At 62.0% G+C, this 20,933-nt stretch overlaps 4 protein-coding genes across 5 annotated transcripts; 2 read left to right on the top strand and 2 right to left on the bottom strand.

The window, feature by feature from the left end:
- The first annotated feature begins 4,544 nt into the window (after nt 1–4,544).
- On the top strand, nt 4,545–7,265 carry METTL27 (methyltransferase like 27). The gene is made up of 5 exons (XM_068169231.1): nt 4,545–4,734; nt 4,813–4,941; nt 5,054–5,189; nt 5,275–5,367; nt 5,877–7,265. Exons 1-5 carry the CDS (start codon nt 4,627–4,629, stop codon nt 6,113–6,115), a joined length of 705 nt encoding a protein of 234 aa, XP_068025332.1. The 5' UTR covers nt 4,545–4,626; the 3' UTR covers nt 6,116–7,265.
- A 384-nt stretch (nt 7,266–7,649) lies between these two features.
- Nucleotides 7,650–16,041, bottom strand: LOC137457343 (claudin-3-like). 2 transcript variants are annotated; one of them, XM_068169218.1, is made up of 2 exons: nt 15,981–16,041; nt 7,650–8,530 (listed from the first exon to the last, which is right to left on the bottom strand). In XM_068169218.1, exon 2 carries the CDS (start codon nt 8,519–8,521, stop codon nt 7,898–7,900), a length of 624 nt encoding a protein of 207 aa, XP_068025319.1. In that variant the 5' UTR covers nt 8,522–8,530; nt 15,981–16,041; the 3' UTR covers nt 7,650–7,897. The 2 variants fall into 2 exon arrangements, with proteins under 2 accessions (XP_068025319.1, XP_068025320.1); XM_068169219.1 differs by lacking the exon at nt 15,981–16,041 and adding an exon at nt 10,237–10,412.
- On the bottom strand, nt 10,512–12,573 carry LOC137457344 (claudin-4-like). Its single transcript, XM_068169220.1, has one exon. It carries the CDS (start codon nt 12,059–12,061, stop codon nt 11,432–11,434), a length of 630 nt encoding a protein of 209 aa, XP_068025321.1. The 5' UTR covers nt 12,062–12,573; the 3' UTR covers nt 10,512–11,431.
- Nucleotides 16,042–19,643: 3,602 nt separating the features above from the next.
- CLDN3 (claudin 3) lies at nt 19,644–20,828 on the top strand. Its single transcript, XM_068169233.1, has one exon. It carries the CDS (start codon nt 19,779–19,781, stop codon nt 20,421–20,423), a length of 645 nt encoding a protein of 214 aa, XP_068025334.1. The 5' UTR covers nt 19,644–19,778; the 3' UTR covers nt 20,424–20,828.
- Nucleotides 20,829–20,933: the final 105 nt, after the last annotated feature.

Raw genomic sequence — 20,933 nt, 5'->3', positions numbered from 1 at the left:
ACCCAGCCAGCCCCTGCAGCACATTGCTCCTGCCCAGTCACCATGGCTGAGGGCCTCGTGGAGAAGTTGGAGTCTCAGCTGCTGATGGAGGCAGCTTCATGCTGCCCAAGGGGTGGCTTTTGGCCACCATGGCACCCAGAACCTGCAGGGCCTTTGTCCCATGGGGCTGTGTAGGACAAAGCACCTCCTGGGCAGGTGATGCATCAGGCTGTGATGCTGGGGTGGGGAAAGCATCGTATCATAGTATCATAGGATCATAGGATCATTCAGGGTTGGAAGGGACCACAAGGATCATCTAGTTCCAACCCCCCTGCCATGGGCAGGGACACCCCACAAAAGCAGAGGGGAGGCAGCTGGGAGGGCTGTCAAAAAATGATCTGAAGGGATTTGTTTGCTCCATAAGCTGGAGATGGATGTGGGTGCCAGGGTAGATCGGGCAAGAGAGAGGCTGGGCTCAGGCTGGTGAACACCTGTGAGCTCCCAGAAGCTGATACCAGCAGGAGCTGGACATGGGCACCAAGAGGATGCTGGCTGCAGCCTCCAGCCCACATTCCATCCCAAACCTCACAGGCACAGCTATCATGATGGCCCAAGACCCAGGGGCATATGTGTGAGGGATCTCATCTCAGGCCACCTGGAGATGCCAGGGTGCCCACAAGAGCACAAACCTCATGTATGTGCCTCCCTCTGTGCTCCTGCTAGGAACCAGCACACCACTGAGTGGTGCCACTGGGCTCATGCACAGCTGCATGGACAACCCAGCAGGTCTCTGGGACATGCAAGGCTGTAGGACTGGCATCCTGCAGCTCCACCCGCAGGAAGAGGCTTAGGGACTGCCCTCCAGAACTGGTTTGTTCAGGGGACAGAGTGAGTCCCATCCAGAGGGCCAAAGCCATGCCAGGGACACCCTGCACATGCCCACCTGCCAGGTGCACCAGCTGCCACTACACACCTTACCCAGGGTAAGGCTTAGATGTGGGACCTGAGGGCGGGTTGGAAGCAGATGACGTTGGGAGAGCTGGAGCTCCCTGGTGCTTCAGAGCATCCAAACCCAGCTCAGACTCTGTCTTCCCCATCACCTGTCCCAGCTCACTGACAGGCTGGAGGGTGAAGGACCCACCTAAGCTGCCCTTCCACCCCTACACCACCTTCTTGGTGGGGGAGGGTGTGGGAGGTCATGCCAGAGGTCTGTGAGCTTGCAGTGGCCACTCAAGCCCCTGTCTTGGGGCCATGCATCCCTCCAGCCCACATGCTGAGGGGTGATGGGGACACCCCCACCTCAGCAGACACACAGAGCTGGCCCAGCCCCAGCTCCAGGGTCCCAGCAGGATGCACCTCATGCAGCCAGCCCAGCCAGGACACAGGCAGGCAGGGGCCGAGGACATTAACCCAAGGAGCTGCACCATGGCAGCAGGAGGCCACATGCCCATGTGGGAGCCCTCCAGCGCCAGGCCACGTGCCAGGACAAAGTCCAGCCTCAGCTCCAGCGACCTGCCACAGCCTGCTGCCACCCTTCATGGGGGTCCTCACTGTCCCTCCACCCCTCTCTCATGGGACAGGCTGGGTCCTGGTGCTGGCAGCAGGATCTGCCCAAACAGCAGCTGGCCAGTGCTGGGTCCAAGCCAGCCCAAAGCCTCCATGACACAGAGCAGAGCTGTTTGCACAGCTGTGAGCAGTGCAGCAGGACCAGCCAGCTCCAGGAAGGTGAGGGAAAAGCACCACCAGCTCCACAGAGCAGGATCTGGAGTGCTCATGGACAAGTTCACTGTGAGCCAGCAATGTGCTTTCATGGCCAGGAAGGGCAATGGCCTCCTGGGGTGCATTAGGAATGGTGTGGCCAGCAGGACAAGCAAGGCTCTCCTCCTCCTCTACTCTGCCCCAGTGAGGTCACAGCTGGAGTCCTGGGTCCAGTTCTGGGCTCAGAAGTTCAAGAGGGACAGGAAGAGAGTCCAGTGGAGTCTATGGAGATGCTGAGGGGCCTGGAGCATCCCTGTGAGGTGGCAAGCTTGAGCGCCCTAGGGGTGCTGAGCCTGCAGAAGAGCAGCCTGGGGAAGAAAAGGGATCTTCTGAATGCTCAGCAAGACCTGAAGGGTGGGGGGAAAGAAGGTGGGACTGGGCTGCTTTCAGTGGTGGCCTGTGACAGGACAAGGGGCAACAGGCACAAATTGGAACCCAGGAGGTTCCATCTGAGGATGAGGAGAAATTTCTTTGCTGTGATTGTGGCAGAGCCCTGGAGCAGGCTGCCCAAAGAGGTTGTGGAGTCTCCTTCTCTGGAGAGGTTCCATACTCACCCTGGCATTGTGATCCTGGGCAAGCAGCTGTGAGGGCTCAGACTGGATGACCTCCAGATGTCCCTTCCAGCCCATACCAGGACAGGATTCTGGAATTCTCTAATTTGGGTCTAGATCCATGCAGGTCAAGACTCAGGGTAAGGGCAACACAGCTGCAGCCCAGAGGGTCACCGGAGCTGGGGTCTGGGGCTGCTGGTGGCATCTTGTAAATGGAGGTCTGGCTTCAATGAGTGGTGGAAACCACCCTGGGAGGCCTGGTGATGAAGCCATCTGGTGGTCACCACCGTGCAGCTGGAGGTGCAGAGCTCGGGAGGCAGGATTGGAGCCGCACTGGTGGCGGCGCAGGGCACAAAGTGCCGGTGTGCGGTGACAGGAGCTGTCATCTCCAGCAGTCCCTGGTCCAGGAGCCATCGGTGTCCCTAGGTGGGGATGATCCCTGCTCTCACGGGTCCCACTCCAGCCCCATGAGCCCCCTCTGCCACCCCCCGGGGATGCTGCGAGGGTGTCACCGGGAGTGACACGGCACTGCCGCGGGGGTCGCGGGGGCGTCGGCAGCGGCCGGCGGCGCCCGAGAGCGGGCGGAGGGCTCCCTCTCGAGGCCCCCGGCCAGCACTGCCCGGCCCAGGGCCAGGGCCCCCCGTGATGGACCATGAGCAGGACCACCCTACACGGGCCGTGGGCAGAGTAACCTCACATGGACCATGGGAATTCCACCCCACATGGACCATGGGCAGGGTTACCCCACATGGACCATGGGAATTCCACCCCACATGGACCATGGTCAGGGTTACCCCACATGGATCATGGGCAGGGTTACCCCACATGGACCTTGGGAATTGCACCCCACATGGACCATGGGCAGGGTTACCCCACATGGACCATGGGAATTGCACCCCACATGGACCATGGGCAGGGTTACCCCACATGGATCATGGGCAGGGTTACCTCACATGAACCATGGGAATTCCACCCCACATGGACCATGGGCAGGGTTACCCCACATGGATCATGGGCAGGGTTACCCCACATGGACCATGGGAATTGCACCCCACATGGACCATGGGCAGGACTACCTTACATGGGCCATAGGCAGGGTCACCTCACATGGATCATGGGCAGGGCTACCCCACGTGGACCATGGGAATTCCACCCCACATGGACCATAGGAAGGGTCACTTCACAAGGACCATGGCAATTCCACCACACAAGGGCCATGGGCAGGGTCACCTCACATGGATCATGGGCAGGGCTATCCCACATGGACCATGGGCAGGGTTACCCCACATGGACCATGGGAATTGCACCCTGTATGGACCATGGGCAGGACCCCATGGTGCTCCTGGACCCGGAGAGCACCTCCAGTTGGGGTCCTATCCACCAATGAACAATCAAACGTGTCTCCTTTATCAGCTAGATGTGGTGCAGTACAAATGTTGGCTACCTGGAGCTATGTAGAAGACATCTGCTCACCCTCACCTGCATTGTGTTGGCACTCAGTGGCGTTTCTTGTGCTGCCCATTTGTCCAGCAGTAGGTGTTGGGGCTGAGTGGCACCAGAAGACACAGAAACAGGCATGGAGATGACAGCACAGCACCAGGGCCCTGTGAGGCTGGGACAAGGGGCTGAGCAGGAGGTGACCTGTCCAAGGAGCAGTCATTATGCCTGGGACATCAGTGACATGAGGGCATACTGACCCCTACAAGTGACAGAGCAGCAGATCTTCAGCAGCAGTTGGGTGGGATGGGGCTGGGGAACACTTTGGCAGAAGAGTGGTGGCTTTAGGGCACTTGGTGCCAGCTCTTCCAGGGCACTCTGTGACACCCCCTGTAAGCATTTGATGTCACCATCCCCGGGGCACTTGGTTTCACACCCCAGGACACCTGGCCACCCCAGGGCACTTGGTCCTCCCAGGGGCAGTTGGTGCTGACCCCTCCCAGGGCACTTGGTGCCAGCCTCCAGGACACTGGCCGACGCTGCCGGGGACAGGAGGTGCCACCCTGAGGTCACTGTGTGCCTCCTTGGGGCACTAGGTCACCGCACCCGCCTCCGCCCCGGACACTTGGTCGTGCCCGTTCCCGTTCCCGTTCCCCATAACGGAGCGGGACACGGGCGGGGAGGCCAATGGGGTACTGGGGGCGTATCCAGAGCGGGTGAGCGGAGCCAATAGAACGCTAGGGGGTTACCGGCAGAGCCAATGGGGAGCTGGAGGCGTGGCCGCGGTGGGTTCATTGAGCCAATAGGTTGCTAGGGGGGCGTGGCCGTGACAGGTGCACGAAGCCAATGGGGCACTGCGAGTGGCCCGTCCGGGGTTCGGGGTTCGGAGCCGGCGGGGGGCATGCGGCTGTCGGTGGCGGTCCGTGAGCGGGTGGCGGCGGTGCACCGCGGCTCGGCGCTGCCCGAGCGCCTGCGGCTGTACGACGGCTGGGCTGACAGCTACGAGCAGGTACCGGGGAGCACCGGGGCGGGAGCCGGGGCCGTTCCACTCCGCTCCCCGTCGCCTCTGACCGCCGTGTCCCCGCAGGATGTGGCGGCGCTGGAGTACCGGGCACCGCACCTGGCCGCCGCTTCGCTCGCCTTCGCTTTCCCGACGCCGCCCGCCGAGGCTCGGCTACTCGACGTGGCTTGTGGCACAGGGCTTGTTGCGCGGGAGGTACTGGATGGGATGGCATGACATGGCATGGCATGGCATGGCATGGCATGGCATGGCATGGCATGGGGAGCTAAGTGTGCCCTCTGTCCCTCTATCCCCTCTGTCCCTTCAGCTCCACCGCCGCGGCTTCCGCTGCCTGCACGGTGTGGACGGCAGCACGGGGATGCTGGAGAGGGCGCGGAGCACCGGGCTGTACCAGCAGCTGTGGCAGTGTGCCCTGGGCCGGGAGGCCCTGCCCGTGCCAGCAGGTAATGGGCTAGCACCGGGTGGGGTGTGTGTGGGGTGGGATGCCCCGGAGGGCCCCTCCCAGTGATGGCCCAAGTGTCCCGGCAGAGCACTACGATGCCGTGACGCTGGTGGGAGCCCTGGGCGAGGGGCAGGTGCCGACCACGGTCACGCCGGAGCTGCTGCGTGTCACCAAGGCAGGTGAGTATGTGTTCCCTGCTGTCCCCTCCCTACGGGACCCCCAGGGGTCCAGACGAGGACTGGGACTGACAGTGCATGCGGGTCAGCCAAACCTTGTTCCCCCTGCCGGGTGTAGGCAGGGACGTGTGGTGGCAGCTCGGTCCCTGGCCATGCCTTCTGGCAGGGTTCAGGCAGGGGGAGGTGGCACTGACACTCCTGATGCGTGACAGCCTGTGCTCAGCGTGATGTCCTGCCTGTCCCCTGCGTGCTGGCCTCCTGGCCTGCCTGTCCCCTCCCAGTCTCCCTGCTCGCTGCCCTGCCTGTTCCCTGCCCTCTTGCCTCCTGGCCTGCCTGTCCTTTGGCCTTCTTGTCCCCTGGCCTGCCTGTGCCTTGCCCAGTGGTCTGCCTGTCCTTTGCTGGCCTGCCAGCTGACTCCTTGCAGGGTCCTGCTGCCTCCCCTCACCCCAAGGGGATGCCATCCCCAGCAGAGGACACCTGGCATCCATGTCACCCTTCCCCTCTCCTGGCAGGAGGGTTTATCTGCCTGACAACGAGGAGCAACCCCCCGAACCTGCAGTACAAGGCAGAGCTGGAGGCGGCACTGGAGAGGCTGGAGAAGCAGGGAGCCTGGCAGAAGGTTCTGGCCCAGGAGGTGGAGTACTGGGAGAAGGCCACCTCCGAGGAGGAGAGCACCCAGGGCACTGGCTACATCTCTGGGATGATCTACATCTATCAGAAATGCCCTGTGCCCCAGCTCAAGGAGGACTGAGAGCCAAAGCAGCCCTGGGGAGAGGCAGGATGAGCACTTAGCCCCTTGTAAAGCCCAGCCCAGGGACCCTCTTTGGGAGCAGAGCAGCTCCTGGGGGGTGACAATGTTCTGGAGGAGTGTCCCCATTCCCTTCTCTGGCTCCTTCCCACCAAGGTGGGGGCCTTGGGAACCCAGCCTGTTCCTTAGCATGGGGAGGGTCTCCTGGTTTCACTGGAGTCTTCTGCACACCACCATTAGCTCTGACACTGTGGTGTTGTCACCAACACCTCAGCCCTCACTGTGACATCTTCAGACCCACCTGGCTGTTCAGAGCCATCTCATATCTGGGCTATCTTCTCCCCACCATGCCAGCTGCTTAGTCCTCATCATCAAAATCCTGATTCTTCTTCATCTTCCCTAGTCCAGACTCCTGTGGTCTTTACCAGAGGATGGTTGGAGGTGGGTGTCCCCCCCATCACCTCATCCTGTGCTCCTCCATCCTTGTTAACCCAGCACACCCTAAGGTGCAGGATACCTCCACATCCAAACCAGGAGGTAGCCCTCAGCTGAGGGAAGTTTCCCAGCACCACATCAGCCTTTCATCCCACAACATCTGCTTAAGTCTCTCATTTTCCTACAGCTTTGTAGATAATGGTCTGTAGGGCTGTAAAGGACTTCAGGAACTGGTGGCTGCTCCCCACCCAGGAGCCACCCAGCATCACCTGCTCAGCCTGTTCCCCAAGCCCCTTGCCATGCTGTCTCCACCCCTCCTCCTCCACTACTCCCCTGGGAAGGTTTTTACCCAAATCTCTTGCTGGGAAGTTTCCTTTTTCCCTTTTCTCTTCCCTCAGACCTGTTCCTGCCTGTCCCATTCCCATGGGTCAGATTACTTCCTCCCCCTCTGGAGCTCTTCTCTGGCAGGACAACATGCCTGTGATTGTCCCCATCCCCACCAGGGACACCTCCCATCTCCCTCACTCGCCCTCCCTGTGCATCTTGTCACCCCTGCACGTTGCCTTCTCCTAAGCACTGGGGTCCCAGTGCCCATCTTGGGTAGCTGCCCTGCTCCCCTCTCCCCCCATCTGTCCCCAGCACTGTCCTCTGGGCAACTGGAGGTCATGGCTGTCCCCATCCCTGCACTTGGCTCTTTAATAAACCACTCTGCTACTGCTGCCTGCCTGCTGTGTGTGATCCCTGGAACAGAAAGGCTGTGGTGTGGACCCTCTGGGGTGGGCAAAGGAGGGTGGGGGGATTTGGCTTTTTCCTGGGGTTCCCTCCCAGTCCCTGAGGGCTCAAAGGACCAAGCTCTGTGAGCCTGGTGTCCTCCTGTGCCTCTCTTGGCTCTCAGCACGCTCTCCCTCCCTCAATTTCCCTGCTGGGGATTACACAGGGCTCTCCCTGGTGGCTGCTGCCACATCCTCGTGGGGACATAAGGCCGTGCCAGGCACTGGCACAGCACTCCCCAGCTGGCAGCAGGCTGGCAGGACACAACACCCATAGGACATGTCACTGCCCTTCCCCCCACCACGATGCTTAGAAATGAGCCCAGGCAGCCTTGGTGGCACCAAGATGTTTATAGCCCACCATGAGCACAGCCCCTGCGTGCCAGGGGAAAGGGACGCAGCGGGGAACCATGCCAAGGGTACAGCCAGTGTGGGGATGGGCAGGAGGAGGCAGCACGTGGGGAGGGAGGGTGGCACGCAGGGGCTGGACAGGGGGTGGTGGCGAGGCCTCGGGCGGTGGAGAGCCGCGGGGTGGCGGAGAGCCCTCGGGGCTGGCGTCCGGGCGCGGTGGCTCCCTCACTCACACGTAGTCTTTCATGGGGTAGCTGCAGCTTTTCCTCTCTCTGTCACTGCCCTTGCGGGTTGAGAGCCCCGCGGCACACAGGACAGACCCGCCGATGAGCTCCAGGGCGAAGGAGAAGATGCCAACGTAAATGGCAGAGCCCAGCTCTCTCTTGAGGTAGTCGGGCACCATGGGGTTGTAGAAGTGGCAGACAGTGCTGTTAGCGCTGGAGGCGACGGGGATGAGCAGCATGACGCTGGCCATGGTGAAGGTGACCCCGCCAATGACCGTGTTCCTGTTCTTGATGTTCTCGTCCTCCGCGAAGCGAGAGGAGCCGAAGCCGGTGAGGACGGCCACCAGGCCGAAGAAGGCTGTGAAGATGGAGGTGATCACCAGCCCGCGGCCGGCCTGCAGCGCAGGGCTGATCTCCTGCAGGGTCTCGTAGTACTTGCACTGCAGCCCCCCCGCGTTGTCGTTCACGCAGATCTGGAACAGCCCTTCCGTGATGGCCTGGGCTGCCACCATGTTGGCGCCGAGGAAGGCTGAGAGCCTCCAGGTGGGCAGGGCGCAGGTAATGATGCTGCCGATCCAGCCCAGCAGGGAGAGCACCAGCCCGGACAACTGTTGCGTCGGGTTTGTCATTTCCAGCACCTGAGGGGACAGGGCACAACTGTCACAGCCACAGCCAGAGACCCAGGCAGGCCTGCTGAGGAGCATGGCCCTCGTGCTGATGTGTCCCGCTCCCCGTCGGGGTGGGGACACTGCAGACCAGCACAGGGACACGTGTGGCTTGGGGCGCCGGGGAGGACAGCATGGGGACATGGGGCATTACTGCAGGCCGGTGTGGGGACACATGTGGCACTGAACACCCAAGGAGGCCAGGGAGCAGGGCCTCCCATGTGTGATGTTTCCCTCTATGATGTCCCCACAGCACAGGGCAGTCTCCTGACATTGCCCCTTCCCAGCCTGGCTGAGCAGATGGCAAGCGTTAGGGAGGGGACAGCTTTCAGTGAGCAGGATGAGGAGCTCTCTGCCCGTCCTAGCACACTTCAAGCACAGGAACACCACCACCACCACCTTCTCACCCTGCTTCAATGCCATAGCTTCGTCCTTCTTGGCCAGCTGCACGGTGCCAGAGGGCAGACGAGGCAGCCTCTGCCCTCACCATGGCACTGGCTGTTCCCTGTTCAAGGCCAGGTTTTGTTTTGCTCTGGGTGCCGCGCTGCAGTGCCCTTTGGACCCAGGATTTCCTCTCTGGGATGCAGGAAATGGGTCAGAGCTCAGGTCTGCCTCCAACCCTGGTTGTGGGGCTCAGCACTTTCAGGGATACCTGCTCTTCTTTCAGACCAGGAGCAGCACCAAGAGGGCAAACCCCTGGTGAGGGACTGTGGAGCCCAGGGTCATCGCAGGCATTACCCCTTTGACCCTCAGATAAGAAGGGTATCCAGTACCTGGAGACACACCAGATACATGGCCCCACCACAGACACACGTGGCCACTATGGCTCCTGGTTCAGCCCAAATAACTGCTCAGCCCCACACAGGGCAGAGCCCCCATGCTGCCAAGGGCAGAGCGCACCCATGGGTGCTGGCACCCATGCTTGGTAACCGAGACTAGGTGAGTTTTTATGAGCCCCATGTACCAGCACGGTATCGGCTGTGCCTGGCACACCCTGTGGCACTTGCTGGAGGTTTCACTGTGATTCCTCCAGTCCCAGTTTCAGTTTCTTCAGCCTCTCCTCCTCCACTGTGTCCTGACTCCCTCCCCAGCACCTTTCAGCCCTTGGCATCTTGACAGATACCCAAGCACTAGGGCTTTGCCTCCCCTGGTTCACGAAAGCCTCTTTGGGCCACAAATAAAGTCCTTCTCCTCATGAAAGGGAGACCAGTCTCCTGGGAGGTCAGGATAATGGGAAACCATCCCAGGCACCCTCCCCCAGCCAGCAGGACCATGAGAGACCCACGACATGGGTAACACGACCACCTGCAGCAGGCACAAGAAGCAGGGATGCCAGCAGGGATGCCAGCAGAGATGCTTGCCAGAGCATCACATTTCCACCTGGACCCTGACAGCACAGGGCCACAGGTGCATTTTCCACTGGCAGCACCTCAAGCCCCCAGACCCAGCTAAGACACCCAGAGTCAGGATGGCACCACCCATCACACAGCTGAAAGCGGCGGGGAAGGATGTTCCCAAGCCAGCAGAGTGCACCCTGGCACAACCTGCCATGCCGGCAGCACGATAGGCAAAACAGCTGGCGTGGCCCACCCCACCCCGGGCTGCTCCCAGACAGGAGAGGGCTGCTGGGTGGCCCCGGGGCCAGCGCGTCCCAACCTGCCCTCAGCGGCGCCCATCACCTTCTTCCTGCTCGGCTGGGAAGATCACCTCAGGACGAGCCTGGGACGTCCCCAACACCACGTTCAGCGTCACCAAGGCATCGTGCCGCGAAGGCAGCTGCTGTCACCCTCCAGGATGGCTCAGGAAGCAGGGGCCAGGCAGTGGCTGGGATGGCAGGAGGCTCGGGAAAGCAGATCTGGGGAGTCTCGTGGAGGCCAAGGGTCTGCGGCACAGGAGCACCAGGGCGCCCCAGCGCAGAGGCAGGTGTTGGAGAGGGTAAAGAAAAAGCAGCACGCAGGGTCCAAGCAGCTGCTGTTTAATGTGGGAAGGCTGCAGCGTGGGGACAAACGGCGGCACGGCCTGAGGGGACACCTTGAGCCACCCTCTCCTGCCCCTGGCCTGGGCACCCCACTCAGTGAATGCCGGGGGGGCATGGGGCTGGATGCAGCCCATGGGATGGGGTCGGGTGTGGGAGTCACCCCGTTCCATGCAGGTGCCCAATTCCGCTCCATTCCTGCCTCCCCGACCGGTTCCTCCAGCCCAGCCGCTGCCTTCCCACTCCCAGGATAATGATGCCCCCGCCCCGGGGAGCTGCCACCAGAAATCAGACATCAGTGGAGCTGCTCCAAGCCCCAAAAGTAGGTCAACATCAAAGTTTAGGCTACAGGCAAGCAAGAGCCCCCGCAGCCCCTCAAGACCCTGCCGGGGTCTGCAGAGACCCCACATCCCTATGACTGCATGGGACAGGTTTAGTGTCCCCACCAGCACCACTGCCCACCCCAGAGGGCACCTGGCCACCTGTCCTGGGGGGGTTTAGCCTCCAAGTGCCATGTGGTGCCCATGGAATCTGTGTCACCATGTGACATAACCCAATACCAGGAGCCAGGACATGCTCAGGGGGAGATTGGGTGATTTGCCAGAGAAGATGCCATGGTTGGGTGCTCCAGAGGGAGCAGGACCCCCACTAGAGGGAACAGCCAGGACAGGATCTCCCTGTTCCCAGCCTCAGCCAAGATTAAAGAACCAGCTTCAACCCCCTGGCGAACAAAGGCAGCTCTGTCTGCCCTCCCTCACACCTCCCCAGCACCCAGCCCTCCCTGCCCTGGCTCCCAGCCAGCCCCCAGCCCAGCCGGGGGGGTCCACGAGCCAGGAGGGGCTCTTGGAGTTTCCAGCTTCCCAGGAAGGCTGGGGGGGTCCAAGCAGGCACAGCGGCTCCTAGACGTAGTTGCTGGCTGGCAGAGAGCGAGCGGCTGTGAACTTGGCAGAGTAGGGCTGCTCGCCCCGGGGGGGGCAGCTGCAGCACAGGATGCCCCCTCCGAGCATCAGGAGCACGGAGGCCGCCCAGCCCACGTAGAGGGACGAGCCCAGGTCCCGCTTCTGGGAGTCGGTGACCAGCGGGTTGTAGAAGTCCCGGATGATGGTGTTGGCCGACCAAGAGATGGGGATGAGGATGAGGACGCCGGCGACGATGAAGATAACCCCGGAGAGGATCACGACCTTGGCTTTGGCAGTGTCGTCCTCCACGCAGTTGGTGCACTTGCCGCCGGTGACGGCCAGCAGGGTGCCCAGGATGGCCAGGACGATGGCCACCACCACCATGGCGCGGGCGGCTTGCAGGTCCTGCGGCAGGGCCAGCAGGGAGTCGTAGACCTTGCACTGCATCTGCCCCGTGCTCTGCACCACGCAGTTCATCCACAGCCCTTCCCAGACGATCTGGGCCACCACGATGTTGTTGCCGACGAAGGCTGTCTCCCGCCACATGGGCAAGGCGCAGCAGAGGATGGAGGCCAACCAGCCGATGACCGAGAGGGCGATGCCCAGCACCTGCAGCCCCATGGAGGCCATCGCTCGCTGCCCGCAGCCCTGCCTGCCTCCCGCCGCGCAGTGCCGGCTGCCGGGACCATGGCAGGCGCTATAAAAGCCTCTGCCGAGGGAGGAGCAGCGGCGGCTGCCGCCGTCCTGCCGCCAGCACCGGACAGAGGGGTAAAACCAGTTTCCCGGGATTCTTCCACTTGCATTTCTCCCCGCAGGGATGACACTTAATATCCCAGCTGCTCCCACGGAGGAGGATGCAGAAGACCGGGCTTGGGCCACCCAGGTGCAGGAGTTGAGTCCCACCGCTGCCCGTGGGCAGGCAGGGGATGCCAAGGGCAGATGCCAGGGCACGGCCTGGGATGCTGACGGGGAAGAGCCGGTTGTTGTGCGGGCACCAGGATGTCTCTGCCATTGCTGCCAGCACCTCTTGGTTCATCGCCTGGGTGGGGTCCCTCTGTGCTTTCATGCCTCAGTTTCCCCCCAGCTTGTGGGGCAGCCACTCCTGCAGCAGTCCAAGCTCTGGCCCCTGTGGCCCCATGCCAGGGTAGCAGCACACACTGTCCCTGCCCCGCTGCTGGGCTCCATGCCTGGCAGGACACAAGCAGCTCTTGTTTGTTCCTTGGCATCCATACCAGCTCTTCCCAGCCCTCTTTCAGGCCTCGGGCAGGAGGTGTCGCCGCCCAGACCCACAAACCGGTTGGAGCAGCTGCCAGCTCCCCGCAGAGAAAAGACAGCACTGCCTGGGGCGAGGAGGGGGCAGACCCCAAAACCCACCCCACCTTGTGGGGCACCACCGAGATGAGGTTCACACCGCAGCCCTCTCTGCCAGCCCTGTCCTCATCCTGCTGCCTGCGCTGCCTGCACGGCCCAGAAGGTCAGGGCTGAGGGGCTCAGAGGCAGCCTCAAGGTGTCCCTGTGGGTTCCAGGGTGCCAGGTGCAGGCAGGGCAGCAGGGCTGGCAGGGCTGGCATCCTTTTGGCACAGCCAGCTGAACCCTTTGCCAGGCTGTGCCGATACCCACGCCGATGCCGATACCAATGCTGATGCCAGTACTGATGCAATGCTTTGGCTGCTGCCCAGCTTCTTATTTCACCCACAAGCCCCCCCCTCCAAACACATCCCCTCCCTGCTCCTTCCAAAGTCCCACCAGCACCTGCATAGGTGCAGCACAAGGCCAGACAGACCACAAGGACAGACAGACGGACATTGCACTGTTCCCCCAACCTCACTTAATCCCGGGGCTCTGGAGCAGATAACAGGGCCTGAGATAATCTTGGTGTTCCCAGCAGGGGGGTGACGGGCACAATCCCATCACTAGTGCCAAGTGTTTGGCACCACAGGCTCCAGAGCTGTCACTGCCCACGCTGGGACGTCCCTCAGCCATCAGACCCTGGTGTGGTGGGATGAGCTGGGTGAGGATGGCAGTGCTGCCTGGGCTGGGGAGGCTCATGCCCAGTGTGGCAGCAGTAGGCAGGGCACAGCCCAGGCACTCCAAGACTTTTGTCTTGCTGCACACTCTGACTGGTGATGACAAGCTGGGTCCTGTCTGCTTGACCTGTGCAGAAGGAGCCATCCAGGCACCCAGCTGCACTGGGATGCTGCCTCCATCCCTCTGTCCTGCTGGAGCACCCACATTACTCACATACCAGTGCGCCCACCCTAGGGCCTCCTGGTCAAGGTCTCCCTTTAATCTGCAGGACTCTGGAAATTCCCTGCCAGGGCCAGACTCTGCCTGAGGCTTTCAGCTCCCAGCCAGCTGCTGCAACCACCAAAGGGGTTGGGGCTGGAGCAAGGCACGTGCCCAGGTGTGTGTACACCCCAGCCGGGCATGCCTGTGTCCCCACAGACACGTGGGGCCCTGCCTCTGGGCCAGGGACAAATGGCAAGGTGGGGACAGGGACTCTTTCATTTGCAGAGCATCAAAGAGCAGAGCCACTCAGGCTGCCCCTTGGAGCCAGAGCAGGCGCCAGCAGGGCCCTTGGACGGCCAATTACTGTAATTAAAGCCAGAACGTGACTTATATTCCAGCTGGCAGCTGCCCTCAGAAACAGCCCCCATGCCCTTCCCCACGTCCCCCCGTGACGCACTCACCCAACTGGCACAGCCAGCCCAGTGCCCACAGCGCTGCCAGCAGCAGGACAGCTGGACACAGACTGGCCAGGGAGCAGAGGAGCAGCAGCCAACCCTGGGGGCAGCGCCCTGTCACCAACACCCACTGATCCACACTGCTCCAGAGGATGCTGGAGCGGCACAGGTAGGACCAGGGCAGTGCCTCAGCACACCTCCTTCAGGGCCATCAACACAGGGACACCTGCCCCACCCCGCTGCCCATGCCCAGATGCATCCCACAGGACTGCAGCCCCAGATTCATCCCAGTGCCACCTGCAAGGGGACATGGTGCAGGGACATGCCATGGTAGGATCACAGCCCACCTGCTCAGCAGAAAGCCCCTCCACCCCAAAACAAGGTGCTCATCCTATCCCAAGCTGTCACCACCTGCCCCAGCACCCAGCTGGGTGTGGGAGCCCTGCCATGAATCCGTTGGGATTTGCAGGATGGGGGAGCTCAGCCCATCTCTCTTCCACTGCATACTTACAGGGTCAGATTTAGCCTGGAAATTAGGATGAAATTCTTTCCAGTGAGGGTGGGGACACACTGGAACAGGTTGCCCAGGGAAGTTGTGGATGCCCCCTCCCTGGAGGTGTTCAAGGCCAGGTTGGATGCAGCCTTGAGCAATCTGGGCTGGTGGGAGGTGTCCCTGCCCATGGTAGGGGGGTTGGAACTGGATGATCTTTAAGGTCCCTTCCAACCCAAAGTATTCTACAGCTCTATGAGTCTATGAATCCTGGCACATTGGCCACCAGCCCTTTATGGCTTGGGAAATGCCCTCAACCAATCATCCCCACTTCACTGGGCTGGAGACATGCCACAGCCTCACAGCTGGGCAGCAAGGCCATCCCCAGGCAAAGAGGTGGCATTAAACCCAGTACCACCACAATGTTGGGCAGTGCCAGGTACACAGCAGAGGCTGCACCACCCTGACCTTGCTCAGAGCAGAGGATACCCTGTTGGGAGAAGGCTCAGGGCATGGAATTCTCTGCCACAGGGCTTGGGGACATCCCCAGCCAGGACACAGGTGACATTCCCACCTTACACACATCCAGCACTGAATCAGAGCCATGTCACTGAGCCAAGAGCCCCTTCTCCCCCAGCACTCACACCCAAACTCGCTGCCCTGGCTACCTCGAGATCCAGAAACATGGGCAAGACCTGCCAGCAAACGGTGATCCACCAGGATCCACCTGGCTTCACACCCAGGCCAGGCACGGCCACCGGCAGGGAGCTGGGGGATTAGTTACCGGCAGCCCCGAGACTCAATGTTCCCAGAAAGAGTCCTTGCCCAGCATCACCCCCCCCGACCTGCTCAGGTCAGCAGAGTCAGGGAAAGCAAAGTCTGATCGGAGCCGCAGGACAGGAGCCGCCTGCCCGGGAGCCGCGGGGTCCCCAGCGGGACTCAGCTGCTGCTGGGAGGAATGGGACCTCTAGCCTCAAGTCACCCACTCTGCCCTCTTTGCTGAGCAACCAGCAGCTCTGAATGGCGAAAATAGATCCAAGCGGTGCTGAAAGGATGGGGGGACACAGCCACAGAGCAGGGAGGGGGACAGGAGCGGTGCAACGGGGGTGCTCCCACGGACAGTGCTGAGGGAAAGCAGGATGCTGCCGCGAAGCCCAAGAGAGCTGACCTGAAGCCATCCGGGTGGGGATGCCCCGGGCACGCTGAGATTTTGGGTTGCCCGGCATCGCCTGGGCAAGCCGCCAAGCCCTTTGCTGCCTCCGTGTGCCCCTCACCAGCCCCCAGCCCCCCCGTGTGCTGGCGGAGCACCGGCGGCCCCATCCCCGCCCCGAGTGCCGCCAGACAGAGCCACCATTGATGCCGGGAGCAGCCTTACCTGCTCGCACCGCTGCAGAAGGGCTTTCAACAATAGGCAGTCTGTGTGCCCTGGCCGGGGCAGAGCCAGCAGCCCTGCACTGAAATATAAGCAGCCGCGGCAGCGTTTAGCGCCCGGCCCTGCTCCCCCCGGGGGGCAAACGTGCCGTCACCCCGACCGCAGCGGCGGGGGAACACCCCAAACCCTTTGCCAGGTCCATGTGAGTCGGACGCGGCCCCACAACACCCCGGGGTGGTTTCTGCTGTCACCTCCTGCTCGCCCCCAAGGGTGCTGGGTAAACGTTAGGAATGTCTGCAACAGGTGTCCCCACCCCACCACAGCAAGTGTCCTGCCGTGGGCCACCCAACCAGCGATGCTCCCAGGACCCTTTGGGTCTGACCTTCTGCTGGGGTCCACATGAGAAGGTGGGGCAAACCTGTCCCTACGTCACCAGTGGCTCCACGAGGCCACCCTGCTTTGTCCCCATTCCAGGAGAGCTGCTGTGGGTGATACTCCTCATCCCTCCCTAGCTGTGGGGAGGGGACGAGCAGAGAGGCCTCAGCAGGGCGCAGGATGCAGCAGCAGGAGGGATGGGGATGCTCGCAGGACCCCCATTAGGGACGCTGGCCCTGCTGGGCTGCTGTTTTTGGTAAACACCAGCAAGCTGCTGGTTTGCTCACCACAGGAGCGTGGTGGTGGCCATCACCCCGAAACCAGAACCTGGAAAAGCCCAGTGATTTGCCTCTTCCTCTGCCGTGAGTCAGGCAGTGGTGGCTGCCCCGGGCCGGCACGGCACCCTGCAGCCTGTACTTTGGCCAATTTGGGGTGATGATGTAGGGACGCTGCAGGTGGGGCTCTGATTGCAGGGTCAGGGGCTGTGCTGCTTCATGTCTGCCCTGACCCATCAGCCCCTACCCCAGGGGTACCCCCCTGCTGCCCTGTACACCTGACTGGGGTGTCCCCATTATGCCACAGCCCTACCTAGAGTGTCCTACGGTCCTACACCACTGCATGAGGTATCCTTCATGCCCCATGTGCTTGTCTGGGGTACTCCCACTGCTCCACAGCTCTGCATGAGGTATCCTTCATGCCCCACGTGTTTGTCTGGGGTATTCCCATTGCTCCACAGCATGAGGTATCCTTTGGGCCCCACATCCCTACCTGGGGTACCTAATTGCCCCACATCCCTACCCAGGAGTATCTGCTGTGCCCCACAAGCTTACCCAGAGGTATCCCCATTACCCCACAGCCCTACCCAGGGGTATCCCCATTACCCCACAGCCCTGCAGGAGGTACCCTTTGTACTTCATATCTCTACGTGGGGTATTCAAATTGCCCCAGCCCTATGCCCTACATCCCTGCCTGGGGTATCCCCATACCTCCATAGCCAGGGGTAGCTCCCTCTATACGACCCCCCTGCCTGGGGTTTCCTCCCTGCCCCTTGCCCCTGCATGGAGAATCCCCACTGCCCCGCAGCCTTGCCTGTGGTACAATCCTTCCCCTACTGCTGCCCCATAGCCCTGCTCTGGGGTACCCCCAGCCTCTGCTGGGGTGTCTGTCCAGCCGTGGGTGCCCGTGCCGGTGTATCTGCAGGCAGTACATGGCACTGCCGTCGTGTGCCTGCTCCCCGCCGCCTGTGCGTGCCTGTCTGCCCGTGTGTCTGCCTGCCCTGGTGTCTGTCTGTCCGCAGGTGCAGCTGCGCGTCCGGGTGCTGCTGCCGGCAGAGGGGGTGTGTGTGGGTGGGTGTGAGTGTGGGTGGGTGTGAGTGTGGGTGGGCGTGTTCACGTGCTTGCGTGCACCCCAGGGGTGCTGGCTCTGCCCTGCCTGTGGAGTGAGCTGCCTGCACCCCTGCCTGCACCACCTGGGGGCCTCAGCCAGCCCAGCCCCTGCTGTGCTTGGCAGGCTGGGTGTTGTAGTACTAGCAGCACCCCAGCCAGGCCTGCCCACCAGTGGGTAGCCCTGGCACCGTGGGCACTCCAAGGTGCCCCGAAGGAGTGGATCCTCAGCACCTCCCCGTGACACAGGCACAAGTACCTGAGGTGCTGCTTTCATGGGTTCCTCATCAATAGCACTGGGCAGCCCCAAAGCCACCAACCCTGGCTGGCTGTGAGAGGGTGGGGGTGACCAGGGGGGATGATCAGTGGGGTGACAGACATCCACCTGGCCAGATACAGAGGGGATCAGGGGGACAGAAATCCACCTGGCTAGGTGCATGGGGTATTAGGGTGCCACAAGATGACAGAAGCCCACCTGGGCATTTTTGGGATTCCATGGGTTGGCAAAGGCTAACCTGTCTGGGTATGGGGCAGTGGGGTATCACAAAGTAGTATAAGCAACCAGAGGCCAATCTGGACAGACACAGGGTTCTAGGGTGACATGAGATGGCAACAGCTGACCCACCCAGATATGGGGTGTCGGGGTGCTATGGGGTGGCAGACTCCACCGGTTATGGGGCTTCAGGGTGCTGCAGGGCAGCAAAACCTGACTGAACTATTTTGGGACGCTGTGGGATATCCAAAACTTATCCCTGCCCCCAGCTATGGAGCGCTGGGGTGCTGTGGGGTGCAGCCAGGCAGACACCGAGCTCCCCTCATCACAGCCCTCAGATGCCCAAGCAGGGAGGGGACCTTCCGTGGCGCCGGCCGCCAGCATCCCGCCGGACTCTTGAGTAGTTAATAAGTTGTAGGAGGGATTTTGGCGCAGGCAGGGAACAGGCAGGAGCAAGCCCGTGTCCGGCGAGGGCCAGCAACCACATTCCTCGGGAGGGGGTGGAGAGTGGCTGGAAACACCAGCAGCACCACCACCATACAAGGTTGGGGTGGGGACAACAGACTGGGGGGACACCCACGCACCCCACAAGCGTGGGGTTGCCAGGTCAGGAGTGTGTCTGTCGGCAGCCTGCCCGCACCTGCCCGCTTAGGTTTGTTTTCCCTTCCTTGCCTGCCTGCTCAGGTTAACAAGGTGACGCTGCCTGGGGCACTTACGTGCGTTATCAGCTTCCTTCAAGGCCAAAATACATGAGCAGGATGAGTACAGAAATTTATTATCCACTCAGGGTGAGTACAGAGATTTATTATCCTCCCAGGGAATTCCCATTGCTGCTCCCTGCCTAGCAGGGTGGGAGCAGGAGGGGGTTGGGCGGTGGGGTATAACCCCCTATCTGACCCCCTCCTGCTGCCACCCTGCCCATGGAACCCCTGGGATGGTGGCACTGGAGCAAGGGGCATCACAACACGACGAAGGGCTTTGCACTTTGCACGGTGATGCAAAGTTGCCCGGCGCTTGCTGAGCCCCAGCTGAACGTGAGCGAGCACTGATAAGGTTCCCCAGAAATAAACCAAACTCTGACCTGCCAGCACCTCCAGGAGGTGGAGGCAAGGGGGTGGGGAGCGGTGAAAATGAAGGACTTCCACGTCTCCAAAGGGATTTGGTGGGTCTGAGCGAACGCAGCGGCCTTGCTTCCTGGTATCCATCACCCCGAAACCAAGGGGATGGCCATGGCAGGTGGCGTCTCTCCCCCTCCCGCCCTTCTCAGGTAACCAGCGCCATCTCTGCAAACAAAGGGGAGGGTGTGGGACGCAGGTGACGGAGGAACGGAGAGGAGCGTCCAGCAGTGAAACCCCACCCGGGGCGGGCGCAGGAGCTGGCCCCGCCAGCCCTTATAAATACAGGTGCACCCAGGTGTAAGCTGATCCCCCGAGGGCTGTGAGCGGTGACGGGTGACGGCCACGGCATTCCCTCCCTGGGTCTTTCTCCGCCATCACCCGGAGCGCAGCAGCAGCAGCAGCAGCAGCAGCCACCAGCAGCGAAGCGGCCACCATGTCGATGGCGTTGGAGATCGGTGGGGTGGCCTTGGCGGTGTTGGGTTGGTTGTGCAGCATCATTTGTTGCGCCTTGCCCATGTGGAGGGTGACGGCTTTCATCGGCAACAACATCGTGACGGCCCAGATCATCTGGGAAGGGCTGTGGATGAACTGCGTGGTGCAGAGCACGGGGCAGATGCAGTGCAAGGTCTACGACTCCATGCTGGCCCTGCCGCAGGACCTGCAAGCCGCCCGCGCCCTCCTGGTGGTGGCCATCGTCTTGGCCGTCCTGGGTTTGATGGTGGCCATCGTGGGCGCCCAGTGCACGCGCTGCGTGGAAGATGAGAGCACCAAAGCCAAGATCACCATCGTCTCCGGCGTCATCTTCCTCCTCTCCGGCGTCATGAACCTCATCCCCGTCTCCTGGTCAGCCAACACCATCATCCGGGACTTCTACAACCCGCTGGTGCTCGACCCACAGAAGAGGGAGCTGGGCACTTCGCTCTATGTGGGCTGGGCGGCCTCTGCCCTCCTGCTGATGGGGGGGGCCCTGCTCTGCTGCTCCTGCCCCCCCAAAGAGGACAGGTACCCCACGAGCAAGGTGGCCTACTCCGCCCCGCGCTCCGCCGTTACCAGCTACGACAAGAGGAACTATGTCTGAGCCCTCTCGGGACCCCCTGGCACACCCCAACACCCCAAAGCCCTCCACCCCACACCCCGGGACACCCTTATCATCCCCACGGGGACCGGGAGTGGCAGCAGCTGGGCAGGGGGGGGGCGCGAAGGAGGGGTCTGGGACGGCGTCGGGGTCAGGGCCGGGCTGTGTAAATAGAGACGGTTTCGGTTAAACAGGAGGCAGTTTCGGGTCGGCGGGAGAAGCGGCGCCCAGCCTGCCCCTGCCCGAGCCGGTGGGATGGGATGGGAGGACGGGGGAGGGGGGGGACGGGACAGTGCCGCCCCCCCGGTGTGTGTGTGTCCCCCACGGCCACCGGGCGGGCGCCGTCTGTCCCTGTTACGCGTGGTCTGTACCGGTTACATTTGTCAATAAACGTGTCCTGTTTTGGTAGCACGAGTATCCTTGGATTGGGGTGGGGGGAGGCAGGATCCCACCGGGCACTGGGATCGGGGGGTACAGCGCCCCGCAAAGAGCCACCCCACACGCTCCAACAGC

This window comes from Melanerpes formicivorus, unplaced genomic scaffold (assembly GCF_026170545.1).
Source record: "Melanerpes formicivorus ecotype bairdi unplaced genomic scaffold, bMelFor1.0.p_v2 SCAF_173, whole genome shotgun sequence".
Taxonomy (NCBI): Eukaryota; Metazoa; Chordata; class Aves; order Piciformes; family Picidae; genus Melanerpes; species Melanerpes formicivorus.
The sequence above is the reverse complement of the archived record's forward strand: the minus strand, read 5'-3'. Positions and strand labels throughout refer to the sequence as shown.

Coding starts and splice junctions, on each gene's coding strand:
- CLDN3 (XM_068169233.1), top strand. CDS start 19,779: ATGTCGATGGCGTTGGAGATCGGTGGGGTGGCCTTGGCGGTGTTGGGT.
- LOC137457343 (XM_068169218.1), bottom strand. CDS start 8,521: ATGACAAACCCGACGCAACAGTTGTCCGGGCTGGTGCTCTCCCTGCTG.
- METTL27 (XM_068169231.1), top strand. CDS start 4,627: ATGCGGCTGTCGGTGGCGGTCCGTGAGCGGGTGGCGGCGGTGCACCGC. Junction 4,735..4,812: donor GGGCTGACAGCTACGAGCAG/GTACCGGGGAGC, acceptor GTGTCCCCGCAG/GATGTGGCGGCGCTGGAGTA. Junction 4,942..5,053: donor CAGGGCTTGTTGCGCGGGAG/GTACTGGATGGG, acceptor CTGTCCCTTCAG/CTCCACCGCCGCGGCTTCCG.
- LOC137457344 (XM_068169220.1), bottom strand. CDS start 12,061: ATGGCCTCCATGGGGCTGCAGGTGCTGGGCATCGCCCTCTCGGTCATC.